Below are 18,085 nucleotides of genomic sequence, written 5' to 3'. Positions count from 1 at the left end.
GAATCACGCGCATGGAGTTATCTCGGCGTTCATGGGCAGCGTTCATGGGCAGCGTTCATGGGCAGCGTTCACGGGCATCGGCGGAGCTTCCAATATCAGCTGAAGCCCGTTCGTGCCCTCTGCTTTCGTACAGGCGCCAGGCAGGGACTGCTGGTCTCTGATTGTGATGACTGTGGGTCTCTGTGATAACTGCGGGTCTCTGATTGCGATGACCGTGGGTTTGCGAGCTTTTGTGTCTAGCTTCTGTCCCATCGTTCTCATCAGCTGTGTGTACGTTAATAACAAAGGATGTGCTGAAACAACTAACGTCAGTGCTTTTATTATTCCAAAACACCAGGGGGATATTTTGATGGAAGGTGCGTGTGGAATTGTGGCGAGCAAGTTGATCAATGTCTGCAACCTCCCCCAGCTAAATTCTCTACAGCGGTCAAAGATTAAAGCATCAATCAATCAAAACGTTATTTATACATTCCCTTTAATATGGCAGATCACAGGGCACGAATTTAACGTCGCGTATGTCTCTGTGTGTGTGCGATTTATAAATGTGTCTGTTTGCTCCACAATACAACTCGGATTTATGTAACATCCGAATGTAACCTTATCTCAAAACGCTGTACAAAACAGTGGGAAGTGTGCGTCACGGGGAAACACGGAGAGCCATCATTTCTGCTGATGTAAAATGTTTTGTGCATGAGATAGGCATCGTCAGGGGCGAGCAGGAAGGTCTATAGCCTGGACTAGAAGGGGGGCAGCTATTCCAGAGCATTGGGCAGCTGGGGAATGGAGTTTCAAACCCACGGTGGCAGCGGAGGAGACGGAGCGACACCGCACGGAACATATGCTCAGGGAAGTTGAGTTCTTATCTTTTAGGACAGTGCCCGTATGCATCGTCAGCTGCAGAGCTGCCAGGGGAGTAACGTAGACAACGGAGATGGATCGATGAGATCAGCGGAGGTGCAGGAGAGATTGAGACATTGCACGACCAAGAGGGATGGTGACAGCGTGGGGAGACATTCATCCAGCAGTAGATACACTGGATGATGATGATGATTATTTAAAGCATCAGGAGGCTGTTAGTTCAAATCCAGGTCAGGGGCCGTCTAAGCCCATCATCCGTCAGGGATCAATAACATAGCCACCACTCTGTTGGAAGCTGCCAGTGGTCATCCTTCAATAACGAGCAGTACATCAATGCTCATTTGAGCATGGAGACACTTTGATATTTCATTAATGAGTGATAGTGGCAATTGGAGCAATCGGCTTCTCATCTGTGAGCAAAATGGCTCGGTGGCATCTCTGCATGAGGTACCCTGCCCGCCCCACGCGTTCTCTCGCCCCCCTCCCGTGCCACCACCACCTCGAGTGCCACCATCTCGGCACCGCGCGGCCAGGCACGGGAGGGCCGCAGCTCGTCGATTATTAGGAGGGACGTGGTCCACATTTTTTGAACGATCTGAAGAAGAAAAAAATCCCCCAAAATTGGGACTAGATATTAAATTTCGGTTGCTCCCAAAACATTTTTGGTTTCGGATAGAAGTCAATCCAATAAAATTGTATTTATCAAAAACCCAACCCTATTTTGGGTGCAATGTCCATGCTCCCATGCACTGGTTAATGTGCTTTAAAACAGCGGCTCTCTTGACATCATTGTCCCTAGCAACCCTATGTATGCTCTATGACTTCGACGTACAATACAACGCCCTCCTGCGTGGCGACCTCCATCCGCGTGCGGTGTTCGTTCATCTCCAACGAGGCCGCCGCAGCAGCGGCCTCCTCCATCCGCGCCGCGTGTCCCCTCCGGGGTTCATCGCCCCTAACGGCATCCGCAAATCTCTCCCATCTCCCCGCTCTCCCCGCTCTCCCTGCTCTCCCCGTCTCCCCGCTGTCCCCGCTGTCCCCGCTCTCCCGCTCTCCCGTCTCCCCGCTCTCCCCGCTGTCCCCGCTACGCCAGGCGGGAAGAAGCTGCGGAGCACCGTGCAGAGGAGCACGGAGACCGGCATGGCGGCCGAGATGCGCAACCTGCAGATGGGGCGCCAGGCGTCGCGCGAGTCCACGGACGACAGCATGAAGAGCTACATGTCGGAGGGGAAGTGAGTCGGGGAGAGCGTGGGGGAGACGTGCGTGTGTGGGGGAGAGCGTGGGGGGGGGGACGTGGGTGTGTGTGGGAGAGCGTGGGGGGGGGTGTGTGGGGGAGAGTGTGGAGGGGGGGGACGTGGGGGTGTGTGTGGGGAGAGCGCGGGGCGCGCAGTGGCAGGGCGAGGAGACTCACGTTGACGTCTTTGGGGTTAGAGTTGAGTTCGGGTTCGGATTTGGGCGAGCGGCCCAATTGGGTTTGAGTTAGGGTAGGGGTTTGGGTTAGGGTAAGGGTTTGGGTTTGAGTTAGGGTAGGGGTTTGAGTTAGGGTAAGGGTTTGAGTTAGGGTAAGGGTTTGGGTTTGAATTAGGGTAAGGTGTTGGGTTAGGGGTAAGAGTTTGCACCGTGAGTGGTGTGATGGGTATTACAACTTTGTTTAGCGATTTGATTTGGAAATGTGTTATTCATTTGGCCATTGCAGGCAAGTCGATTCTCCCGTGGCTGCATTGTTTATGTGAACCACTCACACTGCAAAGAAAACACGTTTGTCAAAACACGGCCCTGACAGGAACGAAACATTGATAGGCGAACTTCGCTCTGCAACGAAGGAACATCGGTACCGCTGCCAACGCCGTGTCACAATTTTATTTGTTCAGTTAAAATATGGACACATTTCGTGAATTTGATTCTCAAATGCAGAGCTTTATTTGATGAGTCAGTGCATCGTGCCTCCTGGAAGGGCAGCTATTTTATTAGTGGCACGCAGAGTCCCACGGCGAATAAAGTAAGGCGTAGAGGGAGGGGGTGATGATGGTGGTGATGAGGAGGAGAAGGTGTAGAGCCGAGTGTGACACAGGCGGATAGGTCCCCAAAGCAGAACTGTGCAGGAGGGGAGTTGGGAGGCTGGGAATTAAATGTCGCGAGGGCGACAGCGCTGCGGGTGAGAGAGAATGCGAGCGTGCCGTCTACAGCCCGCTGCTGCCTGCCGGCTTCCCCACGCCGTGTCAGTTATTTGACCATACTTCACCACACCGGTCATTCGTTCATTGCTATTTCAAACCAAACATGAGTACAGTTTTTCGTTGAACGCTCACTGCCTACAGCATATACACCGCACCTCGTGGGCGCTGTCCGCAGTGGCCACGGCGCGTGACCTCTCGCTGTGGCGCCCTCTTGCAGCCTCGTGTTCCCGGGCCTGCGGTTCGGGCCCGACAGCCAGTTCAGCGACTTCCTGGATGGGCTGGGCCCTGCTCAGATGGTCGGGCGGCAGACCCTGGCGACGCCATCTGTTGGTGAGGAACTTGTTTGGGTGATACCGGCCGGGTCCCCTGGTGCAGTGTACTTCATTCCAAGGCCCTCGTGCCACTGGCGGCCCCAGGTGGCCTTCAGTGTGGCCCCCCTCAACACACAAATGCGAGAACACCACCCCATCATCGTGCTGCTGTCAAACCCAATGGTTTTAAATGTATGGCGGCCATCACACTGATGATGTCTTATCGGCGAAAGTGGCCTCCCTCTTAGAGTCAGTGAAGAACTCTGCCCGAGTGGGTCAGCATCATGGCCTGCATCACGGGCCCCCCCCCCTGTGTGGGGCTGCACACGGTGAAGAGTGCACCAGTAAATGAGACGGTTCCATCCTCACAGGAGCACGCCTCCACCTGCCCTGGAGAGTGGAAATCAAGTGCCACGTTAAGAGATCTAAACGTTGGCCTATCTCCTGGATAGACTGGCCCCCCCACCCCACCCCACCATGGGAATGTGGAATTTACACCACTGGCTCAGGGCCGCTGGTGATGAATGACCTCTGGCCGCAATGTGTGTTTCAGCATGAACACATTTTTGATTTGAAAATGGCTGGATTTATGAAAAGTTACATTTGTATTGTTATCTCGCAAGACCATGAGAGAGACGGTGACGGCTTGAGGAGTCCTTCATCCAGCGGTGGATTGATCATGGCTGATGATGATGACGTGTGTTCACGTGGCAATATAAAATTGCGGAGAGCTACAGGGAGCTCCGAACATGCATTTACCTGTAGGAGGCTCAGTGCTGAGGCATGGCCGAAGGCAAATCACGTGGCACCAGGAGTCACCGTATTGATTGCTCCGGGCCTAACTATGTCATAAAGCAGAGCAATTTTGCCGGGTGACTCAAACACAAAGCAGCGAGCCAGCAGAGCCGTTGCGTCAAAAGCCATTTCATTACCTTGAGAGCGTTAACGAACAATTCCCTTTGAGACCGCAGGTGGATTGACACGAAACACTCCTCGATAAACAACGCACGCGGCTCTCATTTATTGAGTTTTTACATCCAACTTAAATTGCTGAATTTGGGGGAACGCAAAGACATTTGTCATCCACTGTGAGCAGTTAGACTGGGAACAAGTCGGCCACCACCGCCGGTAATTTATGCGGTCTCTGCGGGGTGTCTCATCTCCGCGTGTCGAACCCTGTGGGAGCCTGCCTCGTACACGCGTCGAATGTTCAAGCTGTCCTTGCCTGACTCCTTCCCTCACAGGGTGAACAGCAGCACCCTTGCCGGCAGATTAGGGTAAACACACTCACACAGGGGGAAGGGGCACAACAACAAAGACAAAGATCCCCCGTATAGCCTCAACGGACTTTTGGGGCAAGTGCTGTTAGCGAGTAGCGCATATGAAGGCCGGCACGGTACACAAGGGGGTGGGTGGCCAGCACCACGCCCGACCGCCTTTGTCTCCCGAGTGGCGATGTTTACACAGCGCACCAGTAGCTGCTCACTTGAGGCTGAGTGCTTCCTACAACAGCCCTCACTCAGAGCCACTCCTCCCGGCTCCGCACGTTGCATTAACACTTTTAACCTCCATTGTACACACAACACGCATCCCAAAGAGACGACTGAGGGATGACCACTTTATCTGTTGTTGTGGTGAATGTGCTTTCATTATCCGCGGCGTAGGGTGATTTGCATTTACAATGTACACGGTCGTGTAGTCGCGTGGCAGATGTGTTATACCAGTGAGGCAGCCTGTACAGCATCAGTTCGTTCGTTTCCCACGGCCTGACAGTCACCACAGTGCACGCCTTGGTTCCTCATGGACATTACATTTGTCAAACTAGATTCGAAGCTTTCGTGACTGCAGGGATTGCTCTTTGGTTCTTTCCGTAAAGTCACGTAGAAAATAAAATCAAAGAATAATAGAATACGACGTTTCGGTTGCAACACAAGCAGCCATCATCAGGTAAGAATGAATGATGAAACACAGACACGGAAACAACAACACAGGCAGACACACATGCAGAGACACGCCGTGCGTGTGTCACTGCATGTGTGTGTGTCTCGCTCGGTGTGTCTCTGCATGTGTGTCTGCCTATGTTGTTTCCGTGTCTGTGTTTTATTATTCATTCTTACCTGATGATGGCGGCTTGTAGTATTTGATTTGATTTTCTACGTGACTTTACCTAAAGCACCAAAGATTAATGAGATTTGTCGTTGCATAACGGTGCCCTTCACATTCTTAGTTCACTTTCATCTGTGTCGGGCAGGTGGAGGAGGTGTGAGTCGGGGAGGGTAGGGGAGGTACAGAGCGCTGTCAGACCACGCTCTTGATGGCAGCCTCAATAACCCGTGGCGCTGAACCTTCTAGAGAGCTGCTCAGCTCAGTCAGCACCATTTGTTCGTGTAGGCCACGTGAGTAACACTTCTGTTATGGCTCGCGACAACTGCGACAGAGATGATCCTCCCTCACCGCGAGTGTGAGTATGAGACACTCGACTGCTTTCTGTAGATCGCTGCAGTTTGTGGTACTCACTGCAGCGCTTTGCTTTAAAGTCCTGCGTGTTCAATCCACGTATTGCCACATTCACATTATTGGCAAACGGCTGCCAATTGAGACGCACCCCGCACGATTGGCGAGATTGCTGGCTCTGGCGGAGTGGTGGGGGGGGGGCGCTTTGCCCTCTCGGGTCGATGGCCTCAATTTGATTCCTAACCCCGATCTCGCCCGAGTCGCGAGTGAGATCGAAACCAGCCCCGACCCCCACTGACCATCCCGGTGAAGTATGGTCAACCGACCGGAAGGGGGAGGCCTTCACCCAGCAGTGATTTGACAAGGGCCAGTAGCGTTTTTTTTTTATTATCATTACCTGCTGTGCCAAACGTATATAATAGACGTGCTGACCTTTTGGCAACTCTTCTGCACACGATGTACATTCTTTAGCGTGTAATAAACAACTGTGAGAGACAGCGGAGGATTAGGAAATGAACTCCAGTGGTAGCCACGCCACTGCCGGGTGGCGACGTTTAAAATATTATGTCTTGTATTTCACACTGAATCGCACCACACTGAGGATCATTTTTGTTTAAAGTGAGATTTAGGTTAGCAGTAGTTGCCAGGGAAAGATATAATAAAGGAATTACTCTTTATAGGTAATCAATATAAAGGTGCAGCCCTGAAATTGATTGGTCATTCCACTGCTGACAGAAGGGTCTCCACTAGAGAGAATTATGGAGGGTATTTGGTCTACTCTTCCACGCTGACCAGACAGGCTGTAAGAGGTGGTTGTACCAACACGTTACTCCGCCACAGCTATTTATGAATCCCTAAGTTGAAAGTGAGAATCTATTTGATATAATTTAGTTTTCACTGCAGTCCAGTCTTGCGAGGTTGAAACGTGCTAAGTGGAAATGCCAGCCATGGTTTGGGGTTTTTTGTTGATTTTGTGCTATTATCAAACATCGTCGTTAATTGCTGAATTATCTCTCTGCCGAACGACTCTGCTCGCCTGCAAGAGCTGGGATTTCATCAAAGGCACCGCTTTAATTAATTAAGCGAACCTCCATACAATTTGTTCTCAAGGTGACACAAACGTGTGACCGCTTGCATAAGCTTAGGTGGAAACTTTCTCTCAGCCGTCAGCCCGTATCGGTGTGAACTGAGGGGAATTTTTCACTTGAGGTGTTTTCGTTAACTCGTTGATGGTGGTCATCAGCACGACAAATTACTGGAGAACAATCCTTGACGGCACAACCAATAACAATGCTCACGAAGCGTTTGCCTTCCACAGCTCATGTCAAGCATCGGTTGTTTAACGGGGATAGAATTCGGTGTGAATTGGAGACTTTAAGACCACGGCTGAAATTTGAATGAGAGGCTGGAGCTGAGCGTCAGGAGGAAGGATGACAATGTGATCTGTTGTGCTGCCCCTTGTCGTCACGGTGACTTGAGACGCACTGGGGTCACGATGCACTGCACCCACAATGCCTCTTGGCATGAGCTGTGGTACGGGTTAGTTTACCACACGCTCGAGCGTTGTGTCTCACGTGTAAGAGACACAGACGCAATATAAAGGAAAAAGTGGTTATGATAGAGACCCATATATTCCCATAGAGATCCATAGACTCACACAGGGACGTATAGACTCACACGTAGACATATAGACCCACAGAGGGACAGACTCGCACAAATATGGATGGACTCACTCGCACGTAAACATACGAGAATGTATGTGGCATGCAATTGCAAGTGATCTCAACAAATCGACAGCTTGGCATAAAATTAAGACGGAAGAGGGACCAAAAAAGTAAGAGCGATACGTTTGTTTGGTCATGACTTACTATAAGGCCTCGTACAGGCCTTCATTGCATCCGAGGCAGAGAGCGAAATAGCGCAAAGTGTCGTGGGGCACGCAAGCCGGGCCTGGGCAGCAGGGATTGGGCCACTCTGGACCTGAGGGAAATACAATAGCGTTATTACGTCCACCACAGGTAATGGCCGCATTGATTGGGCCTTCGATATTACTGTGCCAGGGAAATAATAAAACAAATGAATACTAGTAAAAATAAAATATTTATTTGTATTGCCTTAGGATTTCTTATTTGACTATTGAGAAAAGAGAAAATGTGATATTGGACATTTATGAACAAGTCAAAGAGTGTAAATGGTACAGCGAGCATTGCGTTGTGCTCATCTCCATTCGTGGCCATGAGCCGGTGGCGGAAATTCCACATTCCTATGGCAGTCAATTCCTCTATAAGACAACCAAAGTGTGACTCAGTTTACCAAACCTATAAGAAGGATCGGCTCAGTTGACTACCAACTAACATTACAATTTTTGACCTTCTGATTGTGAACCTGGCAAGTTGTGTTGTACGGGCATGTGTTGGCGTTGTGAGATATTCACTGAGAATGTTCCACTGTGTTCAGGTGACATCCAGGTTGGGATGGTGGACAGGACAGGTCACCTGGAGGTCGAGATCGTCCGAGCGCGAGGACTCAGCGCCAAACGTGGATCCAAATCTCCGCCAGGTGAGAATCAAGCCTGCAGGTGGCTGGGTGACTCGGGGGAGGGGCGGTCAATATCGTGATATATCCTGCTTACAGCCTTGAGCCAGTTGATAAAATTACACATTCTTACCGCTGTTTACTTCCCCACAAGGTGGTACTCATTTAATCAACCCCAGAATGTTGATCGGCAATCGTAAACTCCAATTTGAATTCACAACGTCCCGATTGCAAGATTGTGAGATGCTCAGCTGTACCTGCATGGTGGCGAGATGTTAACTACCTCGCCAGGTATACATGAGGTCGTGGGCTCCATCCCAACCCTGATACCTGCTGTATATTTTGAGTTTGCATGTTCTCCCTGTGGTCGCGTTGAGTTTTGTCTGGGTCCTCCTGTTGTTCCCTCCACATTTAAAATAGATTTGAAATTTAGTATATTTGGCTGCTATAAATTTCCACGCGATAAGCCACTTCGTTGAGCTATAATTTGTAGCCGGCTCGTTTCTGAAAATAGCTAGACAGCACACTGGACTTTACCTGATCAAATAAAAAATAGTTTTTAGACTTGGTTGGCGTACAAACTACTGACGCCTCGATGAGGTGTATCTGCGAGTGGTGGTCGTCTCACGCTCATCGTGGCTTCCCCTTGGCGTGTGCCCAGCGCCGTACGTGAAGCTCTACCTGCTGGAGAGCGGCACCTGCTTGGCCAAGAAAAAAACGAAGGTGGCTCGACGCAGCCTGGACCCCGTTTACCAGCAGCACTTCATCTTCGAGGAGAATCCCCACGGCAAAGTCTTACAGGTGAGCTCAAAGAGAGACGAAAGTTCATAAAGTCAACAACAACAACAATAATAACTTAACACATTTTGCTGCGCGGTTTTACCAAGTAAATTAGCGAGGAATTTTTCTTCTTGCCAAATTTGGAACGTGACACCGGCACACATGGCCGATTTTCTTTTGAAACATTGCCCGGAGACCTTTAATGCCCGCTGCGAAGCAGACGGCGCATACTCCATGGTCAATACACTTGCAGTATTTACCAGGGTGGCCGCCGGTCTTCAACCGCGCACCTCTGCAACCGGCTGACCCGTTTCGTCGTATACAACACGAAATAATCGTTATGTTTCATTGCAGATCATTGTGTGGGGCGACTACGGGCGAATGGACAACAAGTGCTTCATGGGAGCGGCCCAAGTCCTCCTGGAGGACCTGGACCTGAGCAGCGCCGTCATCGGCTGGTACAAACTCTTCCCCACCTTCTCGCTCGTGGACCCGACGCTGGCGCAGGTGGCGCGCAGGCCGTCGCAATCGTCGCTGGAGAGCGCCGCCGAGGCGCCGTACATGCGCTCCTTCTAGAGCCAAGCGGCGCTTGTGGCGGCCGGCCAGTGGAACGACGAGCGTCGCGTGCGAGCGCTGTGACGCGACAGAGGACTACGCGCCAGGCGGCGGAAACCATCGCAACGGCAGATTCGTCGACGAATTTGCAAGCGGTCAGCAGATGCGGCGGCGATCCAGCCTCGCGTTTTAGATCCGATGAGATGTACCACTACGGACCAACCGCAAGGCCGCGTTGTCTTCGACAATCAGTTTTGCCAATGGACGTGGAAGAAACTGTGCGGATTTGGGAAGCGAGGCGGCAAATGGTTGAACGTCAATGAAGCCGAGAGACGGAGACTGAATTGGAGTTGCACATTCTTCCCTATCCCCCCGTACGCAGGGTCTTCGCTAAAGGTGGATGTACAAAATGTGAAACGGGGAACATTTGTGGCTTTTGATGGTTTTAAAGGACCAAGATTTGTATTTGGCTCTAGTGACTTAGCATAGCAAATATGACCTGCTCGCTGCTTCTCTAGATCGCCTCCGGTCTCATCGATACTGTAATAAATCAAATATTTCGGGTATTTACGGCAATGTCCACTCGGATGATTTCTTTAGCCCCCAGACATCATGCCGCTGAGTGTTATTTAAGGGCGAATCGCATCCTTTGCAGAAGCCTGTTAAAACAAAGAGTAGTTGAATCCCATTTAGTAAAATTATAAATGCATATGTTTACATGCACACTGGGTGAGAATTTTATACACTACATGTGTGGAAAACATCGCAGGCTGAACCAACAGAGAGAGAAATGTATTCATTAATGACGAGTTTGTGCCAAATGTGAAGTGTGGTATAATTTTAACAGAAGTATGTATGTTGAACTTCTTTCGCACCGTTCGTAGCCAACCACGGTAATCGGAGGTGCGGAAAGTCACGGAACCATTGACAAAGCCTTATGACTGGACATTTAAGTAAAGGGAAATTGCAACGCTATTTAAATGGAAAATCAAAAAGATTTATTATAATCTAAATAGATATCCACCTTTCATATTCCCCTGGGATGCACATGGGCCACTGTGCGCGGTGTGGTGGCATTCAGCGCTATTTAAGTCGCAGCCCTGCTCTCTTTGCTGGAGAAAATAATTGTAAGCACAACCACCGCATTCCACAATTCCCCTGCGACATTCGCCGACACGTTCTGTGCTCTTGATAAGTATAGGTATGAGGTTATATACGTGACACAAGCATCCGGTGGCATGATCCCAAAGGCTTCAGCTGTGTTATGTATTACCACACTCATGGCATGCTGTTCTTTGCTTTCTTGCACTCAGTCTGGGGTGTGCGTACAGCATGCTCACTAGCATCTGCCTGCATGGGATTCCAGGGGTCGGAGTACAGAACGACTTGTGACAGCCCTAACATTGTGTAAGTTTTATATGAGACTTGTCGTAAGTCCGAGTATCTAAGAGAGTGACGACATTGGGTATTCATAAAGCTATGTAGCTGTGGGGCCCACTCGTACGGTCTGTTGGACTTAAGAGGAGTCTGAAGAGATGATTCTGTACTCGTTTACCAAATCCACACTCTGAACCCTTAAGTGTCAAACGTCGCTGCAACGCAATGCCCAGCCCCACGCGTTCTCCCCTACAGTCTTAATGTTTCACAGTCATGCTGTCAAAGAAATACGGGCTTACACGTGCAATGGTGTCAGGTTCACATTCCATTGTTGAAAGCACACTTTCATTGCATCGCGAATACGAATTAAGTGCCACGAATGAGATTTCAGATTCACTGGTGGCGGAGGGCCAGTTCAGCCAAGTGTAACACTGCATTATTCAAAGAGGAATCAGGCTACGCTTTGTCTGCGCTGACACTTTGCTCCAATCGAACCCTCCACTATGAAAGCCACTGACACAGCAGCCAATAGCAGCAGCAGCAGCAGCTGAGCGCGGTGCCCCACGGGAGCCTGGCCAGGGTCTGGTGGCACGAGGACAGCGGCGCCGGGCACGCGGTGCAGGAGGGTCGACTGCGGTGTCCACCAGGGGCACCAGCCGCAACATCACTCGCGATGGGGTCGCGGGGCCTCGCCCTGGGGCCCAGACTCGATGCTTAAACACGGCCGCGCACACAATGTCACAGTTTCAGATTTAGTTTCTATCCCTTCACCTTCAACCCCTCAGCAACGAACGCGCGATGACTGACTGTGCGATGGAGGATGTGATTAAGACGGTCAGGAATGTTTCTTTTGACTACATCGATGTTTGCGTTACGCCTGCACCTCATACCAACACAGCCAATCGGACAGTAGCACATCGCATCGCATGCAAGGTCAGCACTGCACATGTCAGGACATCCCACAGAAGGCTGGTGCTGGAGACACTCACAAATTCGTTTGCATAGATGGCATTTCATCTGCTTATGTAGCCATCAGACGCATCGGCCGGCAAGCCAGATAACAATGATATCCATGCCTCCCCTCTTTTGAAATGCGCAATATTCTGATTTCATAACGTGTTCGTGTCTAACGCGATATTTTGATTATTGAGAGCGTATGGCGCCCACCGTTGCCATCCGAGTGGAATGTGGAATGGGATGGAAATGCAAAACAGTCCGAGATTGTGAATGTAAACGCAGTTCTAACCGTTGGGCATGCACAGCAGCATAAGCTACCACACGAGTCCAGATCATCAGAGGACACACAATACAAATCGATCGTACATCTGTATAATGTTTACTTAATACACACACGTGCACACAGTATACACACACAAGTATCAGTAAACAACAGCGTAGCAAAAGCATCTACTAGGTATGGAGTTAAACAGTGTAGGAGGACAGTGCCTGAAAGGTCAAGTGTAAGTTATTTTAGTTGTACTCCTTTTACACGCACACAGTTTCACTTACTGTGGCCGAGGTCATTGGTAACTATGACATAATAATGTTGTATATCTGCGTGTAGACACAAGAGATATAATTATGTGTGCGGGGGTGTAAAAGACATCGCAATATGTCCTCAACAAGGTCGTGTGGCAAAACAAATATTTTTCCCTGCATCAGAAACAAAAATATATATACTAGCTATTTTGTATTCTTATGACTTGTAAATGGTAACCCGCGATCATTGGGCCTCGGGTACTCCTCCAGTACTCCTGCGTCCACAAAAGCACCACAACAATGTGCCGTGTGAGTGAGAAGGGGTGATTTGACCGATACGCACATAGCCAGCAGTGGAGTGACCATGGCTGATGATGACAAGGGCAGTTGTGTTGTCGTGTGCTTGCGTGGTCACTTCGTGACACGCATTGCTGCGAAGTTGCATTCAAGAAAAACGCGACTCAAGTGAAGGTGACGCGTGACAGTTTTGCAGATATGAATAAAACATCAATCTTGAAGGGACTGTGAAACTAGGACAGAGCAGGCAAAACACATCTCCATTTACACTCACTCGCTACAGGAGGACACGACGCCCGATGGACTGAATGGAACGTATGCACCGTGTGTATTCAACCAAACCGATATGCCACCTCAGTTAACCAGCGGTGATTGATGTTCTTGCATCCGTTGAGGCTGCCCCGTGCTCAGTGCAGATTGGCTCCCCAGCGCATTTTGATTGTGAGCACAATCACCGATCAAGGTGCCACCTGGCGGGTTTAACATCGCCAATGGGCTGTCGCTGCATTCTTGCCAGCTCGCAACTGGGAGGCAAGCAAGTCCGTTTAGTGTGTGGGTATGTGCCAGATGTGTTGCACTCCTTGACACAGACTTACATTGGAGGATCGTGTAAGTGTTCGTCTAATTTGCTTGTAAATAGGTGGAAGCAACTTGACGCTGCTGCGAGTGATAATTCATCTCCGTTGTAATCCACCCTCGCCACATTGCATAGGCGCGATAGACAAGTTGTGTTGCACACTACGTCAGCGTGTGGGTTCATCGGCGAGCCGCCCGCGTTTGGCTCGGCGTGGTCATCACACAACAACACCCTGGGGTCGGAATGCAGCGAGGCCCGAGCACGTGGATGAATATGCAGGCGTCATTAACAAGTGCGGCTCACGCACACACGCACACGATCTGTTCCGATGAGAGGCATTGGAATTCCCACCCGGGGCTCTGTAGTCTCCATGTTCAGCTGGCCGTTGTGTGTTCTCCTTGTTTACGTGCAGGGTTCATCGTATTTATGATAGAGTTCCGAATAGGAGCATTCTTATGCATTTCATGAACTGAGCAAGTTTAGGGTGACGGGTATACATGGGAATTTACTTTAAATTCTAGTTTATCCAGGAACATTTCAAATGGATATACTTAAATATATTTAAAACCATGTTGAGCGCTCTACAGCACATACATTACGCATTGTCCCGGTATGCATTTAATGATTAAATTAACACATATACATTACTGTGAAGAGTTAATTACATATCAGCTTTTACAATTCAAGTGCAATGCCTCTCAATTACTAATTACATCAATACAGTATGTACTCAACAAAATGTTCTCTCCCTAGACATGCATATAATGTACAAGCATAGGAAGAAAGAGACACTTTTACTGAAACCATTACACCCAAACATAGCATTTTATAAGAACACCGTGATGGAGTGCCAATTATTGACTCAATATTTTCAGAAAATATTGTTTCTGTGTCTTTTAATTTGGGTAAGTGGGGCAGCGGGATAACCATGGGCTATGCCCCCCCCCCCCTTTAACACCTTTCCAGCCCCCCCCCCTTAGCCTACATCCACTTAGCCTCCCATGGCTTCTTGACTGCCACACCCCCAACTTCGAGATTGGCCCCTATCCATCTCATTGGTTTGTCAACTAATGAATGACACAAACTAAAGTCTGTGATGCCTCTGTCCACTCTGAGAGGGCGTGCCGTCCCTCGGTTTGACGCCGCACGTTCACGTCCAGACTGCTGATACATCCACAAAGTGCTCGTATTGGACCCACTTCGGGAGTGTCTCTGCGGGTTTCCCAGGACTCCGTCCTCTCCATCCCTGCGACTCAATCTGATCCTCTCCCTCTCGCGTCACTTAAATCCTCGTCCTTCACACCCCCCCCCCCCACGGGACATCCCTCTTTACAGTCTCCCCCCTTCCTCCCAGAATCCCGCCTCCTCTCTCATCGATCACTTGAACCGTTCCTCATGAACGCCCCATCAGTCACTCGAGGCTCTTGCCCACCGTCGCTTTAATTTTGATTTCCATTGCGTCGTTGATCACGAACAGTCGGACCACTTGCAGGCCCCCCCTCCGTGCTGGTGTCCCTGCAGGGTGAAGAGCATGCGGATGGCAACCCCATCCCTTCGGTCGTTGACTTTTCATGGTGGTCTTACTACATTTGAGGAAGTGGCTGTTTATGATGGTTTGCTGTACGTGCTGCCTAGTCGCGCGACATTCATGCGTGTATTTGCACTGCAGCGGACGGATTAAGAAATATAGTTTTATTGTAGAGACGTGTTCACGTAGAATCCAGAAAAGCGTGCATGACTTTTTAAAAATATATTGCATCTTGTTAACTGTTAACATATTACTGGTGTAATGAGATAATTTAGAGTGTTCTACGATGGAGGGAATTCGTCGTAACTCAACATTTCTTAGCTAACTCAGGCGCTTTGGCACTTTCAAATGTCTATTCGCCAGGAATACTGCATGGGTTTATTATTTTCCTCGTGCAAAACAAAATGCGAATAGGCACCACCAAATTAATTAGTATATCAATGTTTAATAGAAAGCGTTTTCAAAGGGCAACCACCCAATTCGAGAGAGGATTGATGATGACTGGTAACTGAAAGATTAATCGACAGACAGACGCCTCGTTATTTATATGTCGCAGTGCTGGAGATTCATTCATTGAGTGTCAGAAATTAGGTTTAGTAACTATGCTGGCTTGACAACTTCATTTTGCATCCATTGATAATCATTTTTTAATGACATACTTTATCCAGCATCAGTGCCAACTTAAAACACACCGCCTGACAGGTCTGCTTACAGCAGCCCGTAACACTGGAGACCCTTGCATGTTTGGCTGACGTTACCCTGACAGATGCACTGCCTGTCATCATATATAACATGGCTTTGTATCTTTGTCCGTGACGTACATGTGGTTGTTATGATGTCGTAAAGCAAATTTGATTTGCCAAACATTTTAATTATTTTGCTAAGCCTTATCCCTAGGGACCCTTTTGACACTTCAATGACCGATTTGTCTCCAGAGGCCACTGCATTCCAAGTCAATCAGTCAATGTAATTTAAGGAATGTGTGATCTGGCAGCCTCCTCACCCCAGAGACTCCACGCGACACATTTTCTTTCAACATGAACCGTCCTGTTCACCCACACGTGACAGTAAAATAAGTGTATGTCTCTGTTTAAAGTGCGCATATTTTTAGTGAGCTTGTTTTGTTACGTTTCCCATCCTTCCGAACACACGAGTTTTTCATTGTGTGACTTCATTTTACTATTTGCTGTTGAGTAAGAGAAGGGAAATGCTGATGCAGTCTTCCGTGAGTGGTGCTGGCATCTGGGATGTTTGACATGTATCTATAACGGTGAAGGGGGGGAGGTGACGTTGCTGCGTTTAGGAGCAGTCACTGCAATTGAACTACGTGTTTTTTATTTATAGAAATTATATTTTTACTTGCTTATTAAACATGGTATTCACATGACTAATGTTGGTGAGAAGCGTGACTGCAAATTCTGCCTCACAATATGTGAGTGCATCTCAGTTTTATCATCGAACCTACTGGGTGTGACCTCGTGAAAACAGAAACATAAAGCTTGGAGGCGTTTTAAAGTAGTGAAATTATTCTCACTTATAGCGTGACCAGTGTTATATTCGTCAGCATTTTTATTTTATTTTAATGACTAAATTTAATTTACAAACTAAAACTTGAGTAAAATCCCACAGATTTTGGCCAAAATGTTGATGAACTTAACCCTGAGTGTGGCTCCTAGTTTAGTCATGGCCTTCTGTATCAGACCTCCGGCCCTTGTCACACAACTCAGCATTCACGGCACATGCATTCGAGCAAAAATCTACCTTGCTTTTGGTGTACAGCTTTAAGCACTCATAAAACTATAGTTGAAGTTACGGACATTATATGCACACCAGCACGTGCACACACATACATAAAGGTCATAAAACACCAATGAGTATTACAGCCCTTGTTTGGGAGAACCTAATAGTGTGACATTTCCTTGCAGGTTATTGGACTGGGATTGGTTTTACGTCAAGATAAGTTTGAGTTTCCAGGGAGAGCAGGCCATAGGTGTATATATATATGTTCTATGCTCTGTTTTACATCCACTGTATGAAATTGGATTATATAAAAATCCACGCAGTTAAAGTGGAGCATGTGCACATCATGTAGTGCATTATGGATATTAATTTACAATGAGGCCTGCTGAGATGGTGATGGAGAGCGAGCGTTGTGTATCTTCTTCCTTCAACAAAATTGATCAGCTTTATTGCAAACGGTCAGCAATTTACCTTTAAATAATGCGCCCAATTGGAAATGTAAGTCGACCGTGCAAGGATGAAATGAAGACGCACGCATTTGGGCTCACTTCCACTTGTTGTGCAATTATTACTGGGCAGTTAAACTTTCACCACATCTCAAAGTATTTTATTTTACCAGCCGCATGGGCATTATTTTAACATTGTCGACTCGTTTCCAAAACACTATTATGAAAACAAAAACAATCCGAATATTCACTATTCACCCTGTTATTTAAGGAGATTGTGCATGTCGTGTGCATATAGTATGCAACAGTACAAATAAACGCAACAACAATATTCCATCTCTGAAAAAGAATGATGTTACAAAAGGGTAGTGACTGATACAACCTTGTAAATTCTCATTTTTACAGCAGTAAACAGGGTTGTCGCTTAAAATGATGCGTGCTATTTAGAAGCTCGTCCATAGACATGAAAATTAAGCTGTGCTAATCGCGACCACCCAGGGCGTTTATTCACAAGCCACATAAGCAGGGGACAAGCACTCTGAAGTGTTCCTGGCCTTCCAGAGATAACTAAAACACCTTCTGCAGCTAGCATTCCATTATTTTTTAATGCACATCATTACTATGGAACCTTTTGGCATGTATCCTGTATGAAATCACTGATTACACATTCAATAATAAATCGCATGCTTATATTTTTCGTTGCTGTATTATACTTACACTTATTAAATATTAAGTATTGCATTATGTAATAAACAAATTGTACATATCTATGCATTCCATATTTTGTATCTTGCTTGTCACTATATCGACCATTATTAATGTTTATGAGCCCTTAAGGGCTGTATAAAGAATGTTTATGGAGTTTGTTGTAAGTTTAATTTATCTAGTTTTGATAACACGTGATGCTGTTCTTCACAACAAAAACGCTCATGTTCATTCCCCCCCCCCCCCCCCCCCATTTTACTACGGTT

General features: G+C 48.1%; 1 protein-coding gene across 1 annotated transcript; it reads left to right on the top strand.

Moving 5' to 3' along the window:
* The first annotated feature begins 1,936 nt into the window (after positions 1 to 1,936).
* LOC144719188 (regulating synaptic membrane exocytosis protein 3-like) lies at positions 1,937 to 10,387 on the top strand. The gene is made up of 5 exons (XM_078595087.1): positions 1,937 to 2,090; positions 3,253 to 3,365; positions 8,258 to 8,359; positions 8,997 to 9,136; positions 9,470 to 10,387. Exons 1-5 carry the CDS (start codon positions 1,999 to 2,001, stop codon positions 9,689 to 9,691), a joined length of 669 nt encoding a protein of 222 aa, XP_078451213.1. The 5' UTR covers positions 1,937 to 1,998; the 3' UTR covers positions 9,692 to 10,387.
* Positions 10,388 to 18,085: the final 7,698 nt, after the last annotated feature.

Source organism: Lampetra planeri, chromosome 5 (assembly GCF_965212315.1).
Source record: "Lampetra planeri chromosome 5, kcLamPlan1.2.h2, whole genome shotgun sequence".
Lineage (NCBI taxonomy): Eukaryota > Metazoa > Chordata > Hyperoartia > Petromyzontiformes > Petromyzontidae > Lampetra > Lampetra planeri.
Note: the sequence above shows the minus strand (reverse complement) of the source record. Positions and strands in the feature narration are given on the sequence as shown.